The following is a 27125-nucleotide window of genomic DNA, read 5'->3' on the forward strand; positions in this document are numbered from 1 at the left end:
CCCATAAGTGCTTACTCCCGGGTTTCTTACACTTTCCTCTGAAGCATCTGGCCATTGTCGGTGACAGGATATTGGTCTCTTCGAGCATGACAGTTCTGCGGTCCACTCCCAAACAAATCCAGCAAATATATGCTGACTGAAGCGAATAAAGGCACCTAGGCCTCTTTAGCTTAGTTGTTAGTAAAGAACGTTACAGGCACTCTGTGAAGTAAAATGTCGGACGCCTCGTCCTGTTATAGTGGTTGGGGAGGGGAGGGGAGTGTAAGAGAATCTCTGTGTATTGCTCATTCACTAGCAGACGGAACATGCAAATGGCTCTGTCATTCTAATACTAGCCACAGGGGCCTCTTTAATGGTCTTTCTCCAAGGTCAACAGCACCATTCACAGCGGTTTAAAGTGATATGTCTGGAACAGATCAGTTTGAATTAGATTTGGGGAAAGTTTGGTTGCTTTATGAGTATTACTTTTTTTGACAGGGTTCAGCACTGCAAACAGTCTGGCTCAAATATAGGTTTAAGTAACAGCCAAAGATTACACAACCTAGGGTGATGATGAATGAGATACACTAATGGGGGCAGTGCATTATGCTGATATGGGCATGGGGTAGTGCCTGACTGTCAGGACTGGTACAGATTAAAGGTGTCCTCTCAGTTGTGAGGACTCAAACTTTTTGGTTCTATATTTTTCTTACTTCTGTTTGCAAAATCCATGTGACTTTTTAATATGCTTTTTTTCCATAGAATCAGAGGAATGTTGGGCTAGAAGGAATCTTGAACAGTCATCTAGTCCAGCCTCCTGTGCTGGGCTAGACCTAGACCATCCCTGGCTGGTGTTTGTCCAACCAGTTCTTAAAACCCTTCAATGATGGGGATTCCACAGCCTCACTTGGAAGCCTATTCCAGAGCTTAACTAACCTTACAGTTAGAAAGTTTTTTCTAATATCTAACCTAAATCTTCCTTACTGCAGATTAAGCCAATTATTTCTTGTCCTACCACAGCAGATGTGGAAAACAGTTGATCGCCATCCTCTTTATAACAGCCCTTAACATATTAGAGGGGTAGCTGTGTTAGTCTGTATCTACAAAAACTACAAGGAGTCCAGTGGCACCTTAAAGACTAACAGATTTATTTGGGCACAAGCTTTCGTGGGTAAAAAACCCCACTTCTTCAGATGCATGGACTTCTTCAGCTGCATGGTCCATGCATCTGAAGAAGTGGGGTTTTTTACCCATGAAAGCTTATGCCAAATAAATCTGCTAGTCTTTAAGGTGCCACTGGACTCCTTGTTTTTCTTAACATGTTAGAAGACTATTATCTTCTTTTCTCAAGATTAAACATGCCCATTTTTATTAACCTTTCCTCATAGGTCTGGTTTTCTAAACCTTTTATCATTTTTGTTGCTTTCCTCTGGACTCATTCAAATTTGTCCACATCTTTCTTGAAGTATGATTACTAGAATACTCCAACTGAAGCCTCACTGGTGCTGAGTCGAGTGGGACAGTTACTTCACATCTCTTCCATACAACACTCCTCTTAATACATCCCAGAATGATGTTAGCCTTTTTTGCAACTGCATCACATTGTTGACTCATATTTAATTTATGATCCACTATAACGTCCAGATCCTTTTCAGCCAGTACTAATGCCTATCCAGTTATTCCCCATATTATCGTTATGCATTTGATCTTTCCTTCCTAAGTGTAGTACTTTGCACTCGTCTTTATTGAATTTCGTCTTGTTGATTTCTGACCAATTCTCTGATTATCAAGGTTGTTATGAATTCTGATCCTGTTTTCCAAAGTGTTTGCAACACCTCCCAGCTTGATGTCATCTGTAGATTTTATAAGCATACTCTCCACTCCATTATCCAAGTCATTAATGAAAATATTGAATAGTACCGGACTCAAGACTGGACTCCACTAGATATGTCCTCACGGTTTGTCAGTGAATCATTGAAAACTACTCTTTTGAGTATGGTCTTTCAGCTAGTTATGCACCCATTTTATAGTAATTTAATCTAGAACACATTTCCCTAGTTTGCTTATGGGACTGTTATGTGAGACTGAAGCCTTACTAAAATCAAGATATACAAAGTCTATGGCTTTTCACCATCCACTAGGCCAGTACCCCTGTCAGAGGAAATTAGTTTGGTTTGGCATGATTTGTCCTTGACAAATCCATGCTGGCTATTCCTCATATCTTTAAGGTGCTTTCAAACTGATTGTTTAATAATTTGTTCCAGTATCTTTCCAGTCATTGAAGTTAGGCGGACTGGTCTATAATTCCCTGGGTCCTCTTTGTTCCCATTTTTAAAGTAGGTATTTCTTCAGGAGTTTTCTTTAGGAGGTAAGCTTCCTAGGAACCCTACAATAACAAACCTCTATATACACAATCAGGGCCGGCTCTAGCAAAACAAGCAGGTGCTTGGGGCGACACATTTCTCGGGGCGGCGTTCCGGCGCGGGCCATGCCGCCCCGAGAAATGTGTCCCCGCTGCCCCAGCTCGCTTCCGTCTGCTCCCCGGAGCGCGCCGCCGCCACTCCGCTTCTCCCCCCTTCTCCCGCCCAGGCTGTGCTCCCCCCTGCCACCTCGCTCACCTCTGCTCCGCCGGCTCCCCTGAACACACTGCCTCTCCTTCGCCTGAGAGGGAGGGGGAGACGTGGAGCGGCGGCGTGTTCAGGGGAGCCGGCGGAGTGGAGGTGAGCTAGGGCAGGGGGTTGCAGGGCTGGGGGGGAAGCCGCAGGAAGCAATTGTGGGGGGGGGAAATGCGGCACGCCCGGGGGAGGAGGTGGGGGCGGGGATTTGGGGAAGGGGTTGGGAAGGGGCGGATTTAGGGCGGAGCCAGGGGGGAGGGGGGCACGAAAAAAAAGCGGGGACGGCCAAAAAGTTTTTGCTTGGGGTGGCAAAAGTCTTAGAGCCAGCCCTGTACACAATGGAGAAAAATAAACTTCGTTTAGGTTTCAGAGTTACGTTTATAAGCAGTATAAATGGCAGAATGAATAAATAAATTCCTTTATCAAGGAAAATCATCTTAAGTATAGTCTGTGTATCAGGGAAATTATCTGTGCTCTGCTCTGGTACTCCCATCCCCCTTGGTGCAAGAGCCTTCTCATTTGCAGCTAGAATAGCCTTCCTGTGTCTTGACTCATCAATTATACACTCGTTACAAATCTCCTTTCTTCTGGAAAACAGTTTACATGGCAGATGCTATGCACAGTATTTTAACTACTATGCTTGCATTCTGTTGGCCCCCTAACACGAGGTTTAACTAACGCTTTTTACCCTGTACTTCCCCCATAGAAAGAGGTTTTGCAATGATGTCCAGGAGTGATATTTACAGATTTAAGGGCTCTCACTGGGGAGAACTGTATAGGAAATAAGAGCTTGATGGAAATTATTTGTTTTCCTATTTGTACATCCTCTGGAGATTGATGATTGAAAGATTCAGTTCTAATTAACACCAGTGGGAATCAGGAGTAATCCCAATTGAAAGCATAAAGTTATTCTGTTTTAGTGACTGAAAGCAGAATCTTTGCCACTGATTACAGAAATGCTATGTCAGGGTGCAGCAATGACACAAACAAGTAAAATGTCAAGTCATTAAAAAAAAAAAAAAGATTGCTCCATAACACAAGAACCCTACAAATAAACAATTCAGTCCTTTCTGCCCTGTAGAACTATGCTGCTTTACAGAGGGCAGATAATATGTACTGTAGATCATTGAAACCAGCTGTCATAGTTGTTTCAACTCTGAGGTAACAAATTCAACCACTGTATGATCTGTGGGGGCGAGTAAGGCTTGAACGCTGTGAACAGGAAGCTTCTGCTTGTTACATCATAAAAAGTCCTCATCTTTAATTCTTTCTCTCTGCAGGTGCCCCTGGTTAACAAGAGCCGTCTCCCCAGCCATCCCTGTGTACAATGGGCTCGTGTTCTTGTTCGTACTTGCAAACTTCAGCATGGCAACTTTCATGGACCCTGGAGTTTTTCCACGAGGTAATGGGGGATAGGGGTAAAAAAAAAGCCAAGGCAAATAGTAGGGTTTCCGAAGCAGCCCATTTGCTATTGGTTTCGTTTCCCCTCCCTTTTTTATCTTCAGCTGGCTGTAAATGCACGGATGAAGCTAAATTGTGGATACGCTCTGTCGGTTTCTGAAATGGAAAGGTTTTTTTCCTCCTTGTACTTGCTTGAATTGGTAATCTGGGGCCTGGCATTGGATAACGTAGCTCTCATTGAGAAGATAGCCTGACTGATGTGATTGCGATTAGTATCCCCTGTGTCATGCTGGCACATTGGATTTAAGTCATTGCCTTCACAATAGGCAGCTGAGCATGGTGCAGTGGAGGGCTGAGCTTCTGAAAGCGGCTGCATTAAAACAGCGATTCACTCCAGCAGGCTTAGAACAAACACAGTAGCACTGAACACTAAAAAAGATAATGATTAAGGCTAGAGTTAGAGTGGAGATTTTTAAATATATGTTGTAAAATAAATGGCTGTTTAATTTAGTGCTGGGGCATAGCTGATTGAACAGGATAAAAACTGTTTGTCTATCGTTATGGGAACGATGACGTGACTATTTCTTTTAAACTATCAAAATGAGAGAATTACTGTCTCACTTTGTCCCTGTTCCACTAGTCATTCACACACAGCTTGCAACAGAGCCTGCTTTGGGGGAGGTCGCAAAACAAATGGATCCCTGCCCCTTGCAAAGTGCATTTTCTCTCCGGCATTCAGTATCTTCTCTTCACTGTTCCCTTGAATGAGCCGTAACTGCTCATGCAAGTGATGCTATTTCTTTCCAGACAGGAGCCAGTGATAAACATATTCTATTTATATAGCTTCTTTCAGATGAGGATCTCAGAGCCCTTTACAAACACTGATTAAGGTAAATATGATTACCGAGTTTAAGGGTTAACTCACAGTGAGGTTAATAATTTGCCCCCCAGGTCATATGGGGCCAAATTTTCAACCATATTTAGGTTCCTTAAGATGCAGATAGGCAACTGCTATTTCCAAAAGCACCTGGGGTCTAACTCCCACTTAATCAGTTAGAGTTAGATGCCTAAGCTCTTTTGAAAACCCACAGGAGTGGGATCCATGAAGGGACTTAGACGTTGCAATGCTTAGCGTTATGGCACCTAACTTTCAGGCATCTAGAAAATCTAGGAGCAAAACTGCCATTCAGGCAGCCTGAGTTAGGTGCCTAGGCACCTAGATAATGAATGAGGGGACATAGGTGCCTTAGACTGCAATCCACAAATTCAGTGGGCGGGGTGGGGAGCCGCCTAAAGTAGCTAATGGGAGATGTTGACCAGAGGGGTGATTGCTAAGCCCTGCCTCTAAGAATGCCCACTGGATCACGTCCCTGCGTGTGATTTAGGTGGCCGAGTGCCTATCTCTTTGAGTCTGTGAATCACTCTGGAGCTTAGGTGGGAGATAACGTGTCCAGACGCCTATCACGAGGCATGTGCGTGCAGGCTCAGGTGGGAGATAGTTGCCCGGACGCCTAGAGTGAGACGGCCATGCATATGCCCAGAGGCAAAAACATAGGTGCCTAAAAGGTTAGGTGGCAGCTGAGTGTGAGTTTTGTGGATTGTAGTGATACCTAAAAAACAGGACCTGGGTGCCTAAAAACAAGAGTTAGTTGCCTACATCCCTTTGTGGATCCCACCCTAGGTACCTATCTTCATCTTCAGGTGCATGCATATCTTTGAAAATTTGACCCATGGTGACTCACCAGGAATAAAATCCAAGACTCCTAACTCCCACTACTTGTGATTCATCTCAGAGGAGAAGACCAGGGTTGAGCCAGCTATGCAGATTGGTCAGTTTTCACAATGGAGAGAGGTAAACAGAAGGGTTCCCCAAGGATCTGTACTGGGGCCTGTGCTGTCAACATATTCATTAATGATCTGGAAAATGTGAAGTAGCAAAGTTTGCAGATGGTACAAAATTATTCAAGATACCAGCCAGTTTGGACTTAACTAAGACTTACAGCAGGATCTAAAAAAAGTGAGTGATTCGGCAACAAAAGGGCAGATGAAATTCAGTGGTGATAAGTACAAACTGATGGACGTTGGAAAAAATAATCCCAACTACACATATATAATGATGGGTTCTAAATTAGTGGTTACCACTCAAGATCGAGACCTAGGAATCACTGTATATAGTTCTCTGAAAACTTTCGCTCACAGCAGAAATCAAAAAGACTGAGGGTAGGTCTACACTACCCGCCAGATCGGCAGGTAGCGATTGATATATCGGGGGTCGATTTATCGCGTCTAGTCTAGACGCTATAAGTTGATCCTCAAGCGCTCTCCCGTCGACTCCGGAACTCCAGTGCCGCGAGAGGCGCAAGCGGAGTTGACGGGGGAGTGGCAGCAGTCGACTCACCGCCATGAAGACACCGTGGTAAGTCGATCTAGATACGTTGACTTCAGCTATTGTCGTAGCTGAAGTTGCGTACCTGACATCGACTCCCCCTCCCCCACTCCTAGTGTAGACCAGGGCTAACAGAATGTTAGGAACTATTGGAAAAGGGATAAAAAATAAGACATAAAATATCATAATACCACTATATAAATCCATGGTCCACCCATACCTTGAATGCAACTGTAAAAGGTTCAGAGAAGGGCAACAAAAATGATGAAGAGTACGGAACACCTTCCGTATTAGGAGAGACTAAGAAGATTAGGGCTGTTCATCTTAGAAAAGAAACGGCTAAGGGGAGATACCACAGAAGTCTATACAATCATGAATGGCGTAGAAAAGTTTAATACAGAAGAGTTATTTATCTTTTCCCACAATACAGATACCAGGGATCACCCAATGAAATTAATAGGCAGCAGGTTTAATACAAACAAGAGGAAGTACTTTTTCCATACAGTGCACAATTAATCTGTGGAACTCATTGCCATGGGATATTGCAATGGCCAACAGCATAACTGGGGTCAAAAAAGAACAAGATAAGTTAATGGAAGATAGGTCCACCTATGGCTATTAGCCAAGATGGTCAGGGATGCAACCCCATGATCAGGGATTATGTTTTTAGATGTGGGATTTTCAAAAGTACTCAGCACTCACTGACGTCAGTGGGAGCAGAGATACTCCAGTGTTAAGTAATTCTGAACATCCTACCCTAGGAGTCCAGTCCTACTCCCATTTTAAATGCATGGCAAGGCTCCTATTGACTTTACTGGTCCAAGATTGGATTCCAAATTACTAAGGCTATGTTTTAGTCATGGGTATTTTTAGTAAAAATCATGCACAGGTCATGGGCAGTAAACAAAAATTCACGGCCCGTGACCTGTCCATGACTTGTACTATATACCCCGGACTAAAACTTGGGCTGGGAGCTGCAGGTGCTGGGGGTGTGTGGTCCAGGGGTGCTGGGGGGGGGTGGCCCAGGACCCCTCTGGTGTAGGGGGAGGGTTGGTGGGGCTGGCAGCCTCCCTACCCAGCTCCGACTGGCATGTCCCTAAAGCTCCTAGGGGGAGGGGTGGCCAGGGGGGCTCTGCGTGTTGCTCCCGCTACAAGTGCCGACTTAGCAGTTCCCATTGGCTGGGAACCATTGCCCCGCTCTGCCTACTGGGCATTCCAGCCGGGGAGGTCGGGGCGTGGGGACTTGCCCCGTTCCATCCGCTCCTGCTGGGGAACAGGGTGGGGACCCGCTCCTTGGCTGGAATGCTGGGTAGGTGGAACAGGGCAAGCCCCCGCACCCTGACCTGGTCCCTAGTGCCCCAAATTTCCTGGTGCCCTTCGCAGCTGCATATTTTCATATGGGTAACACGGGACAGGGGGAGCCGAACAATGTTATAAGGGAACATTGTAGGGCTTTAAACAAGTATGTTCTCTAATAGGTCATCGACCTAATAATGAAATAACGTTAACCAGGACGACATTAAGTGAGGAGTTACTGTAATGACACTGGAGTAAACCAAGAGTAGCTCTGTGGAGATGGATACCATTATATCTGTATACGTGAGAAGAGCATCAGGCCTTGTATCTCAGTGGTGGGAGGAATTAAAGCCCAGCTTTGAACACTCAGAAACTTAGTTTGAAATCTGAACCCGATTTTGGGGTATTCATCAGTGGCCAAATACAGACACCAACCTAAGTTCCCTGTAAGCTGCAGCCCACCAAGGGCCGCGCAGGCAGGGAGAGGTGCCCCTCCCCAGGACCAGCCCAGCCCGGCCCCACTGGAGCTGCCATAGTCAGGGAGAGGCACCTCTCACCTGGCCCCGAGCTATTGCAGTGAGAGAGGGCTGGGGCGAGTACTCTCTCCCTGCCGCAGCACTGGGGCAGCCTGCACCCGATCCCCTCATCCACAGCCCTACCCCAGAGCCTGCGCCCCCAGCCACAGCCTTCACCCCCCCAACACCCCAACCCTCTGCTCTAGCCCTGAGCCCCCTCCCACACCCCAATCCCCTTATCCACAGCCCCACCCCAGAGCCTGCACCCCCAGCCACAGCCTTCACCCCCCCACACACCCCAACCCTCTGCTCCAGCTCTGAGCCCCCTCCCACACGCTGAACCCCTCAACCTCACCCTCATCACACATCACCTCCATATTGGTGCACATAACAAAATTCATTCCGCACATGGACGTAAAAAATTAGAGGGAACACTGACAGCAGCTGGGAGCCTGGGACCCAGACAGGGCCATCCCTAGCTATTCTGGGGCCCTATGCAGCCCCCCTGCGGGGGGGAGCACGCCTCTGTGGGGGAGGGGAAGCGGGGGGGGCAGGCCTCAGGCCTCTGTGGGGTGGGAGGGTGGGCTGCCTTGGGGGGTAGAGGGGTCTCACCCCCCAGCACTCACCAGCGGCGTGGCTGGGGCCGGGTCACTGCACTTCTCCCCGCCAGTGAGTGCAGGCCTGACCCTGCTGCAGAGCTCAGGGGAGTGGGGGCGGGGAAGAGGCAGGGTTGGGGCGGGGAAGGGGCGAGGAGGGGCCTGAGCAGCGGTGGGGCCCTGTGGAAAAGTTGGAGCAGCACGCAGCTGTGCAGGGCACCAGGAAATTTAGTGCCCCAAATTTCCTGATGCCCTTTGCAGCTGCGTACTTTGCATATGGGTAAGGACAGCCCTGGACCCAGACTTAAGGCATTAGTTTGGGCCCGTTTGCTGACTATTCAATTCCAAATGTGAACCATTATTCAGAAACATGCAGTTTTTCTTTGTGGACAGTGATAAATACTCTTGACAGTTCTGTGTGTGTGTAAAGTGCCAGCTTTCATCATGAGTTTTTCTAAAGGGCAGCTGTGTGTATATATACTGTATGCAGATTTTTATTTGGATAGGTTAGCATCTTTATAAGCATTTATCCAGGAGCCATTAAGCTAGGGGCTTGTTTTATTTCACACTGGAACTTTTATAACAGGGGTGAGCAAACTACGGCCCGCAGGCCACATCTGGCCTGCTAGCCGTTTTAATCTGGCCCTCCAACTCCCGCTGGGGATCGGGGTCTGGGTCTTGCCCCGCTCCAGCTGGGGAGCAGGGTCAGGGGCTGCTCCACGAGGTTCCTGGAAGAAGCAGCATGTCCCTTCTCTGGCTCCTACATGTAGGGGCAGCCAGGGGGCTCTGCTCCACATGCTGTCCCCACCCCAAGCACCGCCCCCACAGCTCCCATTGGCCGGGAATCACAGCCAATGGGAGCTGCAGGGGCGGTGCCTGCAGATGGGGCAGCGTGCAGCAGCAGAGCCGCCTGGCTGTGCCTCTGTGTAGGAGCTGGAGTGGGGGAGATGCCGCTGCTTCTGGGAGCCACTTGAGGTAAGTGCCACCAGAGCCTGCACCCCTGAGCCACACCCTGCCCCTGTGCCCCAACCCCCTGCCCCAGCCCTGATCCCCCTCCTGCCCTCCAAACCCCTTGGTCTCAGACTGGAGCACCTTCCTACACCACAAACCCCTCATCCCCAGCCCCACCCCAGAGCCCGCACCCCCAGCTGGAACCCTCACTCCCCCACACCTCCCCCTCACCCCAGTCCGGAGCCCCCCTCCCGCACCCTGAACTCCTCATTTATGGCCCCACCCTAGAGCCCACACCCCCAGCCAGCGCCCTTGCCCTCTCCTGCACCCCAACCCCGATTTTGTGAACATTCATGGCCCGCCATACAATTTCCATATGCAAATGTGGCCCTCCGGACAAAAAGTTTGCCACCCTCCTCCTCTCCCTCCCCTAGAGTATGTATATAGCTTCTGAATGAAATGTTTTATTGATCTGAATAGTATGTCAGGCTACGCTGGAGAAGCAGATTTCTGGGTCAGTACTGATGAATCAGATAATTAATTTCTCAGGGATATCTTGTATGGATTTTTTTTTTCAATCTAATTCAGTCTTCCCTTGATATTCTTTATTACAATTCCTGTTGCCTGACCAAGTGGTGGTCAGAGTTGATTCAATCTACTAATGTATGCAGCAAACATCTCACAACAAGGTGCTTGGGAAGCATGGTAGATTTCCACCCCGCTTTGAAACCATTTGAGCACTAGTTATATCCTTCTAGGAGCAAATGCTGTCTAAAACAAGAATCAAATAAGATCAGTGGGCTGGCTAGCAAGGCAATAAATGCACTGGGATTATTCTCTTTGCTATTAAAATGAGGTCCGGAGTATTCAATCCTTCTGCAATCAGGACACCCCTTTCTGACAATACATCACTTCTAGCACTCTTTATTTCTCCGAAAAGCACCAGCACACATGTAGTGTCCATGTATCCGACTCCTGATAGTGTTAAATCTTCCACCTTTAAACTGTAATCTGTATTATTTTTATTTATTTATTTATATTTTTGCATCGAGCAGCAGATGAAGATGAGGATAAAGATGATGACTTCCGAGCTCCACTCTACAAGAATGTGGAGATTAAAGGAATCCAAGTACGGATGAAATGGTGTGCCACATGCCATTTCTATCGCCCGCCCCGCTGCTCCCATTGCAGCGTCTGTGACAACTGCGTTGAGGTAAATCTCCTTGATTAGATGATCTTTTGGGTTGGATTTAGGTTGTGGACCTGTGAACAGGTAGATGACCCAGCTGAGTGAAGACTCCCTGTCTTTCCCTCCCAAAAAAAATTAGCGGTAAAGGGCCAAATTCTCAGCTGGTGTAAATTGCGGCCGCTCCACCGATGTTGACAGATTGCCTAAGAATCCTGCCCTCAATCTGATTGAAGTCACAAGTGAAACAGAGTTTGGTGTCATCCTTGTCACTAATGACTCTTTCTCCACCCCAAACGCAGTGCATGATTTGGTATTCCTAGCCATCTCTGCTCAGGAGTAGCCTAGGGCTTATGAAACTGGAAGCATTACAAGGGAAGGTTATGGGGCATTGGCAGAATTTAGGAGGAGACGGGGGGAAAGTCTGCTTGCAAAATTCCTGATCCCTCTGCTTTGTCCCCTATTAAATATGTAAATATGAATAGCAGTAGGAGTATGATTTTTTGAATTGTAAATCATAACACTCAGTGGCATGTGAATTTTAGGAAGAATAGAATAAGAATTCCTGAGTCTAAAATTAAAATACTACATACCCATTTATAAACTGCAGTTAGTCCTATGGCCATGACCTCATGCATGCTTCTAATTCCTCTACATTATGCGGCTTGGACACACATTGATAAATTTGAGGTCATAGTGAAGCACACAGTATATTTAAACAATAACCCCAAAGTAGTGGAGTATGTTATTGGGCCATAAACATCTCCCAAACTCATAAATACAGTGGACTGTAACTATGGTGTTTTATTGCCACGGGAAATTTTTATTGCTGAGCTACAAATTCCACTTCTTAATGATCATTTCTACTGTAAGGTGTATTTTTTCATTAGACTGATTTAAATCTTTAATACATTTTAAAATGTATTCAATTGTATGATTAAAATAATGGGAATCCCTAATTGGCAATAGGCTAAAACTCACCAAGTGAATTTCAAAGTCAGCCAGAATATAATGTATACCATATTGGGCCAAAGCCTCTTTGCCTTAATCATATGAATAATCACAGTGGAGCTAGTCATGTGACAGAGGCAATCTGCGGTTAGTTTATGTCATTTGCTTTATCCCTAAGAGCAGATTCCTAAATTATAGCCAGCTGGAAGCTATGCTCTGCCTAATACCCATTAATAGATAGGACAACATTCCAGTTCCCTGTCATGGGGAGAGTCAGCAAGGTGCGAGAGCTGAGGGGACATGGGGAGAAATGCATTGCTGGGAAAAGCAGGGCTCCCAGAAAGGACGGGGCAGCCATAACAGCCATTTTGTTGGGCTGATGTAGGCTGTTGGATGGAGCTGGCTTTTTCACTAGAAAACTGGACCAAAAATTCAGAGTTTTGAGTTAAAACATCAACATTGTCACTAATTCTAACGTCAAAATATTGTTTAGGTGAAGCTAAATTTTGAATTGAAATTTGAAATCCTTCCCCCCTACCCCTCAGTGTCTGTGTGAAAACCCCATTTTCAATAAAGGAAGTGTTGCCAGCACAAGATTTCCTGAAACTAGCTGGTGTAAACGCTGGCAATTCCATGCACCCCTAATGTCACCAGTGGCATCGAGGCACAATATTCCAGGGAAGTCAGAGAGGAAAGTGGGAGGGAATCCCAGAGTAACTTCTCGTTAAAAATAAAATGGCTTGGACCTCAGAGCAAGTCAGAATGCAAGACTCCAGTGCAGTGAGTTCCAGTTCTGAGGAGTGTTACTTATGCCTAGATCAGCTGAGCATTACTTGCTGTTCTGATTGGCTAACAGGGAATCTCTTGCTGCATAATTAAAATGTGATTGCTTACTGAGGGATACAAGCAAGGGCATTAATTCATTAATCAATAAATTTCAGTCTCAGGCCAAGTTGCTTATTGATTCTTGTGACACTTATTCCCTAGTATACCTGTACATTCTAGTAGTGCCTGGACACAGTTATAGTGAAAAAGTCTATTGGCATTTCTGTTAGGATACTCCTTTAGGAAGAGGTTGTACTTTGTATCTTTTATTTCACCTTTGGGCTGCAACTCATGATAAAAGCTCTTAGCCTAGAGACAGATTTTTTGAGCACATCTGATTTCAAACAATCAGACTGATTCTGTTTCGGAGATGTGCAAAGCAATGTACAGCTTCCAAGCTTTCAGAGACAGGTGCTCTTTTCTATCACATCCCTTAAAAAAACAAAACCAAGTGAAATATAACACTTGGTGTGACCAACTGGACCTGAAAACGAATTTGTGGTAGAATAAAATTTTAGGACAAATTTTCATGGAAGTGCCCAAAGCTGAGGTTTCAATATAGCTTTATTTCCAAATATTTTGAGCTGCACATGTCTCTCGCACAACATATTTATAGTTAATTTACAAGTTACTTTTTAAAAAAACCACTTTGCCATTAGTGGGAGGTATCTATCTAAATATAACATTGTTACAAAGAAAAGGATAAGTCACTATTGACAAGAATAAAGGATGTACTGTACTGGGTGTGAAGAGAACAGAATAGAATAAATTTGCTCACTCCAGGCTTGAGTATGCTCAGATTTATGCTGGTGTACACCAGGAATAACCCGAGTGAAGCCAGCAGAGTTACAGCCATATAAAACTGGTGTTAAAGGAGCTTTAAAGGGTCTATGACCTCATTATAAGTATCTCCTTAATCCAGCCTTCTGGCACATGGGAACTCTTGATCAGGAAAAACTGGGTGTTTCAAGTGATTATTTTTTTAACTTCATCCAGAATTTTCCCCCACTTATTAGCCAGATATTGCTTCCTGCCTGAGCTTTGCCAAAAAAAAAAAAAAAAAACTTTTTCAAGAGGCCAAAACCTCGAAATAAAAAACCTCTGGATCCTTATTGAACCTTTACATATATAAAATGTGGGGGAGGGAGGGGGGTGGAAATCTACAGTTGGCAGGGAAGTTAAAGGTACAAGACACTACGATTTATGATAATCTTACTCTGATAACTATACAATGCTACAGGAGCCAGAGAAGAAGAGAAACTGTCTTCGCCCCACAATGTGGTGTACACCTCTGTTTCGTTTTTAAACCTATTGGTGTGTCTTCATCCACAGTCATAAGAGTCCCTCAGTCCCAGGAGAATCTTATAAAGAGGGTGTAGCATGTTGTTTTGTTACCTGGGCAGCCAGGCAATGTCAGGATGGAGCCAATCTGCAAAGCTCCAAACCTAATCTGATTTTACCTGAAGTTCGGGGTTTTTTTGGATAGATGTAGCACAATGGTTCACATTTATTTCTAAGGCAATGTTTTTCTTTCACTGCTTGGATATTATTCCGTGTCTCTCCATCTCTTTACAAGGACTTTGACCATCACTGCCCATGGGTCAACAATTGCATAGGACGGAGGAACTACCGATATTTTTTCCTCTTCTTGCTGTCCTTGAGCACACACATGGTTGGAGTGTTCAGCTTTGGGCTGATCTATATTTTAAACCATATGGAAAAGCTGGGGGCAGCTCATACCACCATTACGTATCCTTCCTTTTAATCTTTAAGAAGTCGAGGTGCTGTAAGGAAACTGTTTGCATAAGATTTGCCTTTCAGGAAATGATGGGATTGGCTCCCTTTCTCTGATACCCATGTTCTTTTATTGTAAAACCCAACCCAATTTCTCCCCAACATTTGCCTGACCTACGGAAGCCTTGATTGCCTCAGAAGTTGCTGCTTAGCTTCTGTGTATATCTGTCATCCAGCTGCCATAACAGAAAGCAACATCCTGCTTCATTAAAATCCTCCCTTTAATTTCAGTTGGATATGGTTCTCCTACTTGTCTTGTCTAAGACTGTTGGGTAATATTACTGTGTTTAAAACAATTGCTTTGCCCCAGAGGTTGTTGCATTTGAGTGGTAGCTGTATATCCCTTTACATGTTTTGTAAAGTGCTTCGGGATCCTTCAGGATTAAAGATTTCTATATGGTTGTCTTGGCTTATAGAAAAACATTTACTCTTTTTTTATTTATCTGAATGAGATAAAGAGATGGAAGAAGCAGAGTTAGAAGGAGAGGGGATACCAGGTAAGGATCTACTAGCCTGTGTGGTGAGGATTTACCATAAAGCACTATATCAGTTATAACATTATCATTAATTAAGGGGATTGAAGAAGAACAAAAGGAATCTTCACAATTCTATATGAACTGGGGACCATAGCTGGAGTCTGATCCTCAGAAGTGCTGATCCCCAGTAACTCTCATTGACTCAAAGTGTATAAGAGCCTTTACAGAATAGTTACAACTAAAATCAGTGAATCAACATTCTGTTTGTTTTTCAGCTTCTTTTAATGCTTCAAGGACCCATTTAAGGGGGTGAAATAATCAAATCTGGTCTTCCCACTGCATTTAGTCAGTGGGAGCTACAGATCTTCAGAACCACTCAAGATCCAGGGCTCCTTCCTGATACTCCAAAGGTGGTTTTTCTACAGCATTCGGTGGATCTTCTGCCATGGTCACTTCAAGGGGGGCTGATTGACCTGGCTGTTGTGGAAGATATGTATGACATGCTGCAGCCTGGCATTCTAGCTCTGCAGGGATCCAGACATTCTTGTCAAATGACTATTTACACCTCTTGACTCAGCAGCTTGCACTACACATTGTACCAAGGTTCCCAGAAGAATATACTGTAGCGTTTGAGTCAGTTCACAGCATCCTGTGCAATATAGAGAGTTTTAGTCTCATGCTAGAAAATAGTTTTATGATACTAAAAATGCCAACCAATAGCTTCTCAACATACTAGGAGGCTGGGCTGTAAAATTTAGCATTGCCAAAAAAAAAAGAGACCATTAAATTATTGGTTTCAGAGTAGCAGCCATGTTAGTCTGTATTTGCAAAAAAGAAGAGGGGTACTTGTGGCACCTTAGAGACTAACCAATTTATTTGAGCATAAGATGAAGTGAGCTGTAGCTCACAAAAGCTTATGCTCAGATAAATTTGTTAGTCTCTAAGGTGCCACAAGTACTCCTTTTCTTTTTTCATTAAATTATTGTTTAGCTTCTGTCTCTCAAAATGCTTGGTGAAGGGACTGCTTTTTCAATGAAGAGGAAGCAGAACATCTGCATTTACCTGAATCTACATCACATGGGCCAGATTAGTACCTATCGTAAACACAAGTAACTCCATTGAAATGCTTGTAGTTACACCATCTTACACCACATATAAATTTGGCCAAAGCCACTGGCAGTGATAATCATTGCTGGTCTCCATGCACATTTTTGTTGAGGATCCTGCATCTTCATAGATCATGGGTTTTCACAGTGCTATATGTGCTATAAATTCCAGTGTGCATTTTAAAATGAGAGGACAGCTTGGAGAGATGCAGGAGAGAGATCACTACTCTGCTACCTTGACATTCTGGGACATGGTCAGTCCCAGATGATTGTATTCCTCTGGCTTGTAAAGGAATGGACCAGCTGACTAGCTCCTTGAAGCTACTAGATACTGTAGAAAGAATGAAGTAAAGTAAAGTAGGAAGGGAGGCATGGGGACCGTATGGCTTCCAAATACTCAATATTGTGTTGGACTCTGAGGAGTAGATAACTTTAGGACTCATGTTAAACAAGAAACTAACAGCACTGATAGACTGAAGTAATTTCTAGTGCTTAATTCCAAGACATACTTCAATGTGTAATTTTAAAAAACCCTAAAGAAAGATGGGGATTACTTACTAGATTTCTAGTTCAGGGAATTCTCTCTCCCCTTCCATTCTCCCCCCCCCCCATCTCCCTTTTCCCTGTCATTGGACACAGTTTCCTTAACTCTGGGATGTAGCATGGCTGTCATGTGTGTGGCTGGATTGTTCTTTATCCCAGTCATTGGTCTCACAGGTTTCCATATTGTTCTAGTGGCACGAGGGCGTACAACCAATGAGCAGGTAAGAAAACAATTCTACCTCCATGTTCCTGTTAGAGATGTGGGAGTTGAGAAGGATCCCTTTCTTAGGGGAGGATAAAGAGAAGATATAGTATTTACAGATGGGCAAATCAGGTTGGGCAAAGCAGCAGCTGACCAAACCTTAACACTAACACTCAAACTGATGCTTTACCGAGGGTCTAAAAAGGTTGGGTAACTTTTATTCTCAAATTTCTGTTTGACTAAATTTTGGGCAAGCTCCCAGGCACAGTGGAACAGCACAGGCCTATGTACCACTTAAGTCCTACGTAAATCCTCAAAACACGGTTTAAGTGGTACATGGAGTCTTGCCAACCTCAAAAGTTCCGAACTCATGAGTTAGACTCAAAAGAATCATCACATTTTTTTTTAAAAAAAAGATTAAATCATGCTTTGTTCTGTCTTCTGATTTTGTTGATTCTGTCAGCTGCCCCTGCCGGCCCACAATGTGTGTAACAATGAGCAGCTTTGAGCTAGCTCATTGCCACATACACACTGATCTGAGCTCATTCTGCTGCTCCAAAACCTGTGCCGGCCAACATCTTGTGACAAAATACCCAGTGGAACTTGAATTTCCACAAAATTATTCAAATATATAGAATGTGCTGCCTGATGATGCAGGGAATCTATCAGCATCTTCCCAAAATGCCAGTTAATTAATATGGTGTCTCCCCAGCCACACACTGGCACCCCTAACCGTTAGCTTTTTGCCCCACTAACATTTGCTCCAACCCTCTGGGCCCACATCATTTATGTGCCTCCACATCTGCCCTTTTTCCCCCAACACATCTCATCTCCTCCGGCAGATATGAAGATTCTTCACTCACACCCTTTCAGGGTGGAGACAAGGGGGCAGCTGCAGTAGGGTCCTCTATTTTAAATAGATGCTAATCCTGCCCTCCTCACTGTAGTGTCTTACTATCTTCCAAGAATGTATTAAGTGATGTGACTAACGTCAGTCACATGTGGTTCGTCCTCTCTCTCTCATCCTCTTCCCGCATGGAGAATTGCATGTGCAGTGGAGTGTTTTGTTTTGGTAGGATTTTGTTTGGGGGGGGGGGGGATTCTCTTTATACATACGTACTGCTCTGTGTGCATCAGGGAAGGCAGATCGATAGAGTGCACCTTTCACTTGGAGCAGAAGGTTTGTAATGGTCCTTAGTTCCTGGGCAAATTTGTACCACAGTCTCAGATCAGCCCTGGAGAAAGCTTTGTCTCCTGCACAGATGAGGCTTACCTATGTGATAGAAAGTGCCATTGCGCCTGAGGAGCGGAGTGGTTGACCATAATTCTCATCCCAGAACTTTAGACAATTGTTTTAGATATCCTGGGCCCTGGCCATTGAGCACCTGCAAGGTAAGGATCAAGATCTTGAACTTGATCCTATTCTATGGTAAGCCAATGCAGAGAGCAGAGGACAGGTTTGATGTGCTTGCTGCAGCCCGTGTTACTGAGAAGATGTGCTGCACCATTCTGTACTAGTTGGAGTTTCCTAAGGGCTGATGGCTTAATGTCCAGGTACATTGCATCGCTGTTGTCCAGACAAAATGCTGAATTGACAAAGGTGTAAATAACTGAGACCAAGTCACTGGCTAAGAGACTCCATCACATCCTGTGGGCAGTTAGGCATGTTAGGAAGCATTACTTGCAAAGCTGCTATATGAGAGCTTAGCATCAGCAAGGAATCTAAACCAGTTGTGGGTGTTTTCTTTCAACCGAAGGAGACTTCATAGTGTCAGTAAACTCTTAAAAATGCTTTCCTTTGCCCACCAGCATCACCTCTGCCTTGTTGGGGTTAAGCTCCAACCAGCTGTTCTTCATCCATGAGCTGATTTTGTCCAAGCTCTGGGCCCTTTTGGTGGTAGTGGTGTGGTCACCTGTGGTGACGAATAGGTAGAGCTGGGTGTCAGCTTCATGCTGCTGGGAATTGAATCCATGTTGTCAGACCAACTCACCCGAGCTTCATGTAGAGGTTGAATAGGACTAGAGAGAGACTTGATCCTTATGAGACTCCACATCTGACAGGTCTAGTGGCTGAGGTGCAATAACCCATCACCACTCTTCTGGGTGACACTGCTTGGCTTTTTCTGCTTTCTCCTCCCTTCTTGTGAAAATGGTATGGCTGTTTTTTTCACACACCCTCACACCCCTTACCTGAAAACTCATATTACTTCTGAGGGGAGGGGGAAATGCTTTGCTTAATGCCTGTTGGGATTGGCTGTCCTTCCCCAGGGGGCTGGGAAATGGCAGCCACTCAGAGGGGGCTTTCTCCATGGCAGCCTGAAAATTGCATGAGGCCCAGAGCTTTGTGCCTCATGGCAAGCCTGTCTGCATCAGAGGCTCAAATCGTGTTACAAGACTTGGTGGCACTGTGCATAGGCCTCATGCTATCCCTCTGCATCCAGGTGAAATAGTCCTTCTGGATTTCATCTGGGCTAGAAAGAAGAAATACTAGAAAACTCTAGTCTCCTTGTATTTCCAACTAGTCTGAAACTGAAGTGTCAGAAATTGTTGTAGTTAAGACTCACAGCAGTTCCAGGAAAAATGATGTTCAAATAAGCTTTGGATAACGCATCCAAACTTGATCTGCTTACCTGAGCTGCCAAATCTCTTGAGGTTCACCTATCTGTAATGGAGTTCCTATCTCTCTGTGCTATTTGCCCAAGACTAAATGTACCTTTCATTGAATATCTCATCTTCTCTATCATGTGGACTATGCAGCCCTGATTGGAGGATGGGCTCCATGATCCATCTGGTCTTTTCCAGAGGAAGCTCATTCTAGTAATTAAAGCACAGGCCCAGGAGTGAGGTAATGTGGATTCTGTTCCTAGCTTTGGCACTGACTCACTGTATTAAAGCATTCATTTTTCTCCGGCAGCCTCAGTATTGAATCGCTTTCCTCACTATCTGAAATAATGAACAAGCAAAATTTGCTCAGCTGCATTTGTCCCCCTTTTCTCCTGTTTTTTTAATAGCCAGATAGTGCAGGTTTCTGGTGTTTTGCTAGAAATTCTTGGTTAGTGTGTCCATGCCAGGTGTCACTATCTCTGATTATTCTTATTAAAGAGGGTATGATTTCGGGGTGTATAACAGTTGAGTTTACATTTTTCGTGAGCTTTTGGAATGACTCAGGAACTCATTTATGGGATCCAAATAACACAAGATGTCATCTTATCACTGTATTTTTAGTTCCTGAATAGAATCAACAATACCCTTCAGTTCCACAGCACCTTCCACCTGAGGATCTCAAAGTGCTTTATGCATAATTCATGTAATTGACAGTGTAGTCTGTGAGCTAAGGAACTATTATCCTCATATTATAAATGAAAAAATGGGCACAGATACATGAGGTGCCTTTCTCAAGGTCAGGCATTAGGTCAATGACTAAGCCAGGAATACAGGCCAGAGCTGCTGACTCCCAGTACTGTGCTTTAGCCATCAAGCCATTCTTCCAATCTTCAGAAGAAAAGATCTCCTATATTGGCCTTGTAAATAGGTTCCTGTTGCATTAAAAAGGCCAGCAACAAAATAGGAACACCAAGACAGTGATTGCCATTTAATCTTTATACTTGGTGTTGTGCAAGTCATTATATTTACAGCAGTTATATGGTGCTCCCTGTACTTAGCACTAAGTAAGGACTATCCCATGACTAAGAAGTGTTACTTGCAAATGGCAACTCTAATTATTTTAATGGCAACCCCTGTAATGAAGGATCTGGCTTTACTGAGATTTACCCAAATATGACCATTTTTACCTTTTTGGCTTCCCACGGTGTGCAACGATGATATGATTCCATACCCTCTAGAAGCAGAGCCCTGCAAATACGCAGATATCCACAGACCATTTTTGCGGATTGCGGATCGAATGCAGATGTCAATTTTGTATCCACTCAGGGCTCTTATCTATATGGCTAGAATGACCCTTATCATGAAACTCTGTCCCAGGCACACGAAGTTTTAAGTGAATCCCACCAGTCTAGAGGGGTTTAACAACTAGGAAAATAGCTAATTCCCAGGCAGATGTTATCATTCCATAACTGCCCATTATGGGCTTCCTGGCACCTTCCAGATAAGCATTAGGATTGGCCACTGCTGGAAATGGAATGCTGATCTATATGAACCATTTGGTCTCATCTAATATTAGGAACGTAGGAAGGGACATGTCTGGGATTTAGGAGCTACTAGAGTATGTCTTGCCAGGGCAGAGGAAAGGGAAGCAGGACAGATCAGGCAGCCAGGCTGAGGGCAGACAGGACTCTGGAACATGAAGGATCCGGGGAGATGGAGGTGGTGCCTGTGGATTGCAGAGAGGGAGCCTTGAGTTCTCTGGACTTTTGGGCAGGGGCCTTTAGCCTACATGCAGATGGTAGCATAATGGGGAGGTGAGAGCTTAGGAAGTTGCGTTAAGGTTTCTTGTGTTGTTGGGGCTGACAGAGCGAGGGAGCAGCATTTACAAGAAAGAATAACCAGTTGGGGAAAGTGAAGCGTGGTGGATATGCAGAACAGCGAGGGCTGGAATACTCATTCTTGGGGTTCTAAGTGTTAACGGGTGCCTCTTCCACATTTAGAGCATTGAGCACTGAATATTTTTCCAGGTGACGGGTAAGTTCCGTGGGGGGGTGAATCCTTTCACTCGAGGATGCTGTGGTAACGTGGAACATGTGCTCTGCAGCCCTCTGGCTCCCAGGTAAGGAAGAATGTTATTCTTAAACTTGGGTCACAAGGTAAACAAAACAATGTTCTGAGCCACCCCAGAGTCTGGCCCCGTTCATCCCCGGTAGTAATATCTGCTGAGGAGAGGTACGGTATGGCAAGAAATTGGCAGAGCTGAGGGGAAGCTTGTACAATGCCTGCACTTTGCACAGCTCTTAGTCTTGCCATTCTCATTTAATATAATTCACAGTCTTCACTCCCAAACCAAGTATTATGGCTAGCAGGCTATGTCATATCGACAGCTTTTTCTATTTACTGAGCCATTTTATAATAAGACTAGTTTTTTTTCAAAAAACTAATAATTGGGGTTGATAGCCTGTTCCCGCTCCCCGCTTTTCTCGAACATGGCTTCATTAAGTTGTTTATCCAGTGAAATTCAATAACTGGAAGGATCCATGTCAGCTGTAATCTTCCTAATGCAACATATTTTCTGCATGGTACACTGCCCTCCAAAGTACACATTAAAGATTCTAGTCACTGCTGGAAAGAAATGAAGTATCTAAACCCAGCCTTTTGCCCCTTAGCTTTATAATTAATTCAAGGCAGCTGTTGCTTTCAATCTCACAGACACCTTTCATCATCATAAAACAGAGATGATTTCCCACCTGGTACTACGGTTTGCGATTTTGGATTTTATTTATGGTTCCCTACTTTTCAGCAGATTTATTTGTGCCTGTGCCCTTTGAAACGATGGTCACGAACTTTAATGTTGCTATAGAACAGAAAAGATTGAACATAGATGTCCAAGGTGCTGAGCTGTCCAGCACACACACACACACACACACACACACACACACACAGACATATTTTAATTGTAGTGGGAGTGAGCTGAATATACTTTTCAAGGTGCTGGGCTGTCCCAACCCACACGCACTATTATCTCTAGTATGAGGTTTTTCTTGATTAGACAGCAAGCAAAGCTTAGCAGGTTGTTCCTAGTGTTAAATAAATTTCCTGAACTGACCAAAATCATGAGCCCTTGAATTAGGCTCAGTGACTTTAAGAGAGCAGGAGGTTAAAACCTATATGCACCTAAACTGGACAGTCATTTTTCCTTTGTAGTCTCTTTGGTAGGATAGAGTATTGAGTAGTATCTTCACTTTTAAAATGCCATTGCTGTACTCAGAATTTTAGGAAATATTGTCCTAGTGTTTTATCAAGGCCCATTCAAACTGTCACATATCTTCTCCCTCATGAACTTGTGGGAATCACCAAGCAAACCATCATTGCTGAGGTGTCCTGTCCACTGTCCAAATTAGAAGAAGCTAGTGCAGATATTTTGATCTTATGTCACTGGGTGTCAAATGGTGGTGCTGTCTCCTTTAAGTTTATCAAATTGTTTTACCTCCATTTATTGGTCCCTAAGCAGTGAAAAATTCTATCACTTTTCAACCAGCTCCCAGGAATGCTCCTTTCACCATAAAATTGGGGGGTTTTGGGGAGAAGAGTGATGTGGAGAGATCCACCAGCTCAAAATCGTTCCTGTGTTCCAATTTTATCATCCTTAGAAAGGGTCTACCTTTCCCACGTCTCCTGATATAACTAAACTCTTCTAGGTGCTGGTAAACCAAGCCCTCTCCCAAAACACAATTGGCATGGCACATTACTACTCACATCTCCTATAGAGCTGTCAAAGTCCTAGGGAAATGCTTTTACTTGGTTGTGTGGCTGTGTGCTACCCTCTTGCCCCTCCTCACCTGAACTGCATTGGAGACCAGTGTATCAAAACTGCAGGGGGGTTTTTATTGGTGGCATCTCCTGTTCAGCTCCTTATTCACTTTAATTTTTGTACCTCCTGGGCAAGCATCCATTGAGATAAATGTCCTTCACTCGTGTAGATTTTGCCAGATCTCTTCAATTATACAGTGCAAATATGGGGGTTTTCTTGTCTGCATGCCGAGGGTTTTTTAACCATTACTATTGAATGATCAATCAGGTACATTGTTGAGCCAAAGAAAAAGCAGGCTGCAAGTGTGAAGCCTCCTTTCTTCAGACCAGATCTTTCCGAGCGACAGATCACAGTGAAGATAAGTGACAATGGGATCCAAGCCAATCTTCACCGAAGCAAGGTAAAGCCGCCTTCAATACCCTCTGTCTACGAGTACGACTTGAAAACCAGTACTAGGCTGAAAATAACTTTTGTTATTGGGAGGCTCTTAGAGATAATACACCTCTGGAGGAACATGACGGAAGTCAAGTCCTCTTCCCTGCATTCTGAAAGTAAATTAGGAATAATAGTGCCAAGAGCTATTGACTCTTTGAAGGTCCTCCTATAGTACTCCAATGGGAGAGCAAGAGAAGGGTGAGCGTTGGTTCTTTTTGACAGTTAGTTAAGAGTTGGCAAAGGTCTTTTCACTTCCTGGCCCTTGTTCTGTTTTTTTTTGTTTGTTTGTTTGTTTTTAATGAATCCACTACATTGTGCTGATGGCAGGAGTCCTGGCACCATTAGGTGACCTGGCTTACTTGAGGCAAGCAACGAGCCTCAAACTCCAGCAAGCACTGTGATCCAGTGCATAGGACTGGTACCCAGGAGAACTGGATTCTATTCCTAGCTCTGGCAGTGTGACCTTTGCAGATCATTCTACATCTTGGTGTCTCACTCTCTGTTTGTTTGTATATAATGGGAATAATGATGCTTTTACCTTAGTAAAGTGCTGCAAGATTTATGGTGCTAAGTGTTATAGACATTAGAAATCATCTCTCAAGCTTTGTGTAGTGAACTCCTGGAATGGCCTCCTTGGTAATAAAGGAACACTAGTTACTGAGGGTTTCTCTGCATGGGGAAATGCCGACGATGGTATGCTGTGTGTTAACGTACATGAGATTAAACATGATCTGTCACTCTGTGTAGATAAGGACTGTTTGGTTTAAAATCAGGTCAGTTGAGTGCGGTTAAACTCAGTTTTAGACATAACAGGCCTATGTACGTAGAGTGCTAGATTGTGTTTATCCCCATGTTCGTTAACACACAGTATACCGCTATGGCATATCCCAGTGTAGACAAGTCTTCAGAATCTATAATACTTTAGCACATGTTGTTGTCTAAACCACTTGAGGAAAATGATTGATTCCATGGTTATTTTCAGTCTAAAGTTAGCCTGGAAGGTCTGGAGGATAAAACCATGGACATCCAGCCACCTCTGCCTCCCAAAGGAGATCCAAGCAAGTACTCTGAACTAAAGGGGCAGCTGGGAACCAGTGAAGGTATAGTAGCCTGATCAATACTTTATTTTTGATGCTATGAAAATATTTTGGTGTCAATGGGCTTTCATCGTTCTTCTAGAACCTTCATGGAATACGGATTTTTTTGTGCTTTTGGGGAAGCTCTTAATTCTTAATTTGATAGAGGATTTGATATAAGTATAGAATTCAGTGCATACTGTAAGAAGAAAACACTGCACTTACTTCAGAATATATCACTTTGATACTGGGTAGGCAAGTATGTGTGTTTGCATTTCAGCTGGGATGAGATCCAGCAAAGGACCTGGCAGAGGTCATTTGGAATTCCAGAAAGAGGGTTGTTTGGCTTTACAGTAGAGATAAACCCCTAGACTCAGAACTTGGATCTGGATCTGAACTCTCCCAGAACCCAAAGTGTTCTAGTCCAGGTCTATGGTTAGGCCAAAGGAGACAGCTGAGAAGTCCTAACTTTCTGGATCCAAACACTACTGAATGTGGGGGTATTTAGTTTGGACCCAGCTGTATTTTGCAGTTGGGGGAAGAGGTAAGTTTGCAACTCTGGCTTTAGCTACCAAGAACCTATTATGTCGTATGTTTTTCTTGTTTTATTTAGATTGTAAGCTCTATGGGCCACAGGATGTGACACGTATACGTGTCCAATCCTGCAAAGAGTTACAGCCATGCGTGTAGCTACTTTCATGTGGCGTCCCATTGACTTCAGTGGGACTCTGCGCATGAGTACGTATACACAGAGTTTTAACCCTTTGCAGGACTGGAGCTCAATTTGTAAATTGCCATGTGTATTTATTGGGTTTATATACAATTCTGTAATCTTATTTATTAATGTGCCATTTTAGACATACTGTTAATGGACACGGTCTGTTGACATTTGTTTTTCCAGAGAGTGGTCTTTCACCTAAATTGATCAGTCCCCCCACTCCTGCCATGTATAAGTATCGACCAGCTTTCAGCAACAATCCCAAAGTCCACTACCATGCTGCGGCTGAGCAGGTGAGCACGCCACAATTGTCTAGAAGAACCTGTTCCAAATGAGTAGTAGGCTACTTCAATCTGATGTACACACTGAATGTACAGTACTTTCTGTGTGAAATCATCTTTTTTTTTTCAGTACTATTGTAATTGTCATTATTCCCTACTGAAAAATGTGCCCAGTTGCTTTACCAAATTTTGGACCTGATCCTGAGAACTCTCAGCTCCTATCAGCTTCAACTGACATGAAAGCCAGTTCCCATTCACGTCAACAGTAGTTTGTGTCTGCTTAATACTTCTCAGGATTGGGCCCTTTAGGCCAACAGATGACATGCTGTGGAGATGCCTGAGCATGTAAGCTCACAAAAAGAGCTTTAAAAGAATTCCTTGTGGGTATATATTGTTGTTAAAATGAATATAAGCTTATGTGCATTTGAACTGCCTTAACACACTTTTAATGCTTGAGTTACAGGTTTTTTTTAAATGACCCTTTATATTATCTGTTAACAGAAAAGAAATTAAAGTCATAACAGTTAAAGGGACACACTCTGTCCTGGAAAATAGGCTCAGAAGTTACTGGTTTGTTCTATCACGTATGTTGCCAAAATCCATGCAAATGTTTATATATGGATGGATATTTCCCCTTAAACAAATAGCCCAATGCTATTTTCCTAAAATTAATTTCAGCAGCAATTCCATCTTCCGCCCTACAGTAATATCCAGGGTATACCTGCAATCAAGGGAATGAATGTAGTAGAGGTATGAAATAGAAGTCAGATTCAAGCTTCCAAGGGGTTGTTCTAAACAGCAGTGATGGGGGTAGGGGTAAAGGGGGGCTTTGGCAATGTCCTTTTAACTTTGAAAATGAAGGACGTGCCTGCTCATTCTAGATGTCACTGCTTCTTCATCAGCTTTAAAAACATGAGGTTTTAGTCTTACTGCATGATCTACTTATAAATCATGCTTTCCAGATCTGTCCCCAGAATGAGGCAGAAATTGCCTTGTGAAAGGGAGCATTTCAGAATGTGAGTACTGCGCCAAGCTGGCTGTATCAAAATCAAAATCTGTATCTCATCTTCACTTTATTACTGGACAAATGGCTTGCCAGCGAGTTCCAAATGTATTTACAGGCATCAGCTAGCGCTTAAGCTGAAATGTTGATGTGTGCAAGCAGGATAGTACAGTACCGACAGTATTCCAGGTCCAGATGCAGTGCCTGACATAACCTACAACGGATGAATCTTTTTCTCCATTTGGGATGTTCTGCAATACAGATTCCAATCAGACAAGGGGAGTGATGGGTTCTGGTAATTGGGTATAGCGTCTTTAACTGCTAGGTTTCTGGTTCAAATCTAGCCTAAGATGACAGAGTCACCTTAGGCTG

At 44.2% G+C, this 27125-nt stretch overlaps 1 protein-coding gene across 6 annotated transcripts in view; it reads left to right on the forward strand.

Moving 5' to 3' along the window:
- The window catches only part of ZDHHC8 (zDHHC palmitoyltransferase 8), a 198801-nt gene that overhangs the window by 140507 nt on the left and 31169 nt on the right, over positions 1-27125 (forward strand). For all 6 annotated transcript variants that reach the window (XR_012155059.1, XR_012155058.1, XR_012155060.1 and 3 more), the window contains exons 2-9: positions 3875-3996; positions 10795-10952; positions 14278-14450; positions 16739-16841; positions 21454-21545; positions 23508-23640; positions 24658-24775; positions 25653-25762. Coding sequence is in view for 3 of the 6 variants with exons in the window: in XM_073312853.1 (XP_073168954.1) it covers positions 3875-3996; positions 10795-10952; positions 14278-14450; positions 16739-16841; positions 21454-21545; positions 23508-23640; positions 24658-24775; positions 25653-25762 (1009 nt within the window). In the remaining 3 variants the exon portion in view is untranslated. The remainder of the gene's footprint in view (positions 1-3874; positions 3997-10794; positions 10953-14277; positions 14451-16738; positions 16842-21453; positions 21546-23507; positions 23641-24657; positions 24776-25652; positions 25763-27125) is intronic.

This window comes from Lepidochelys kempii, chromosome 15 (assembly GCF_965140265.1).
Source record: "Lepidochelys kempii isolate rLepKem1 chromosome 15, rLepKem1.hap2, whole genome shotgun sequence".
NCBI lineage: Eukaryota > Metazoa > Chordata > Testudines > Cheloniidae > Lepidochelys > Lepidochelys kempii.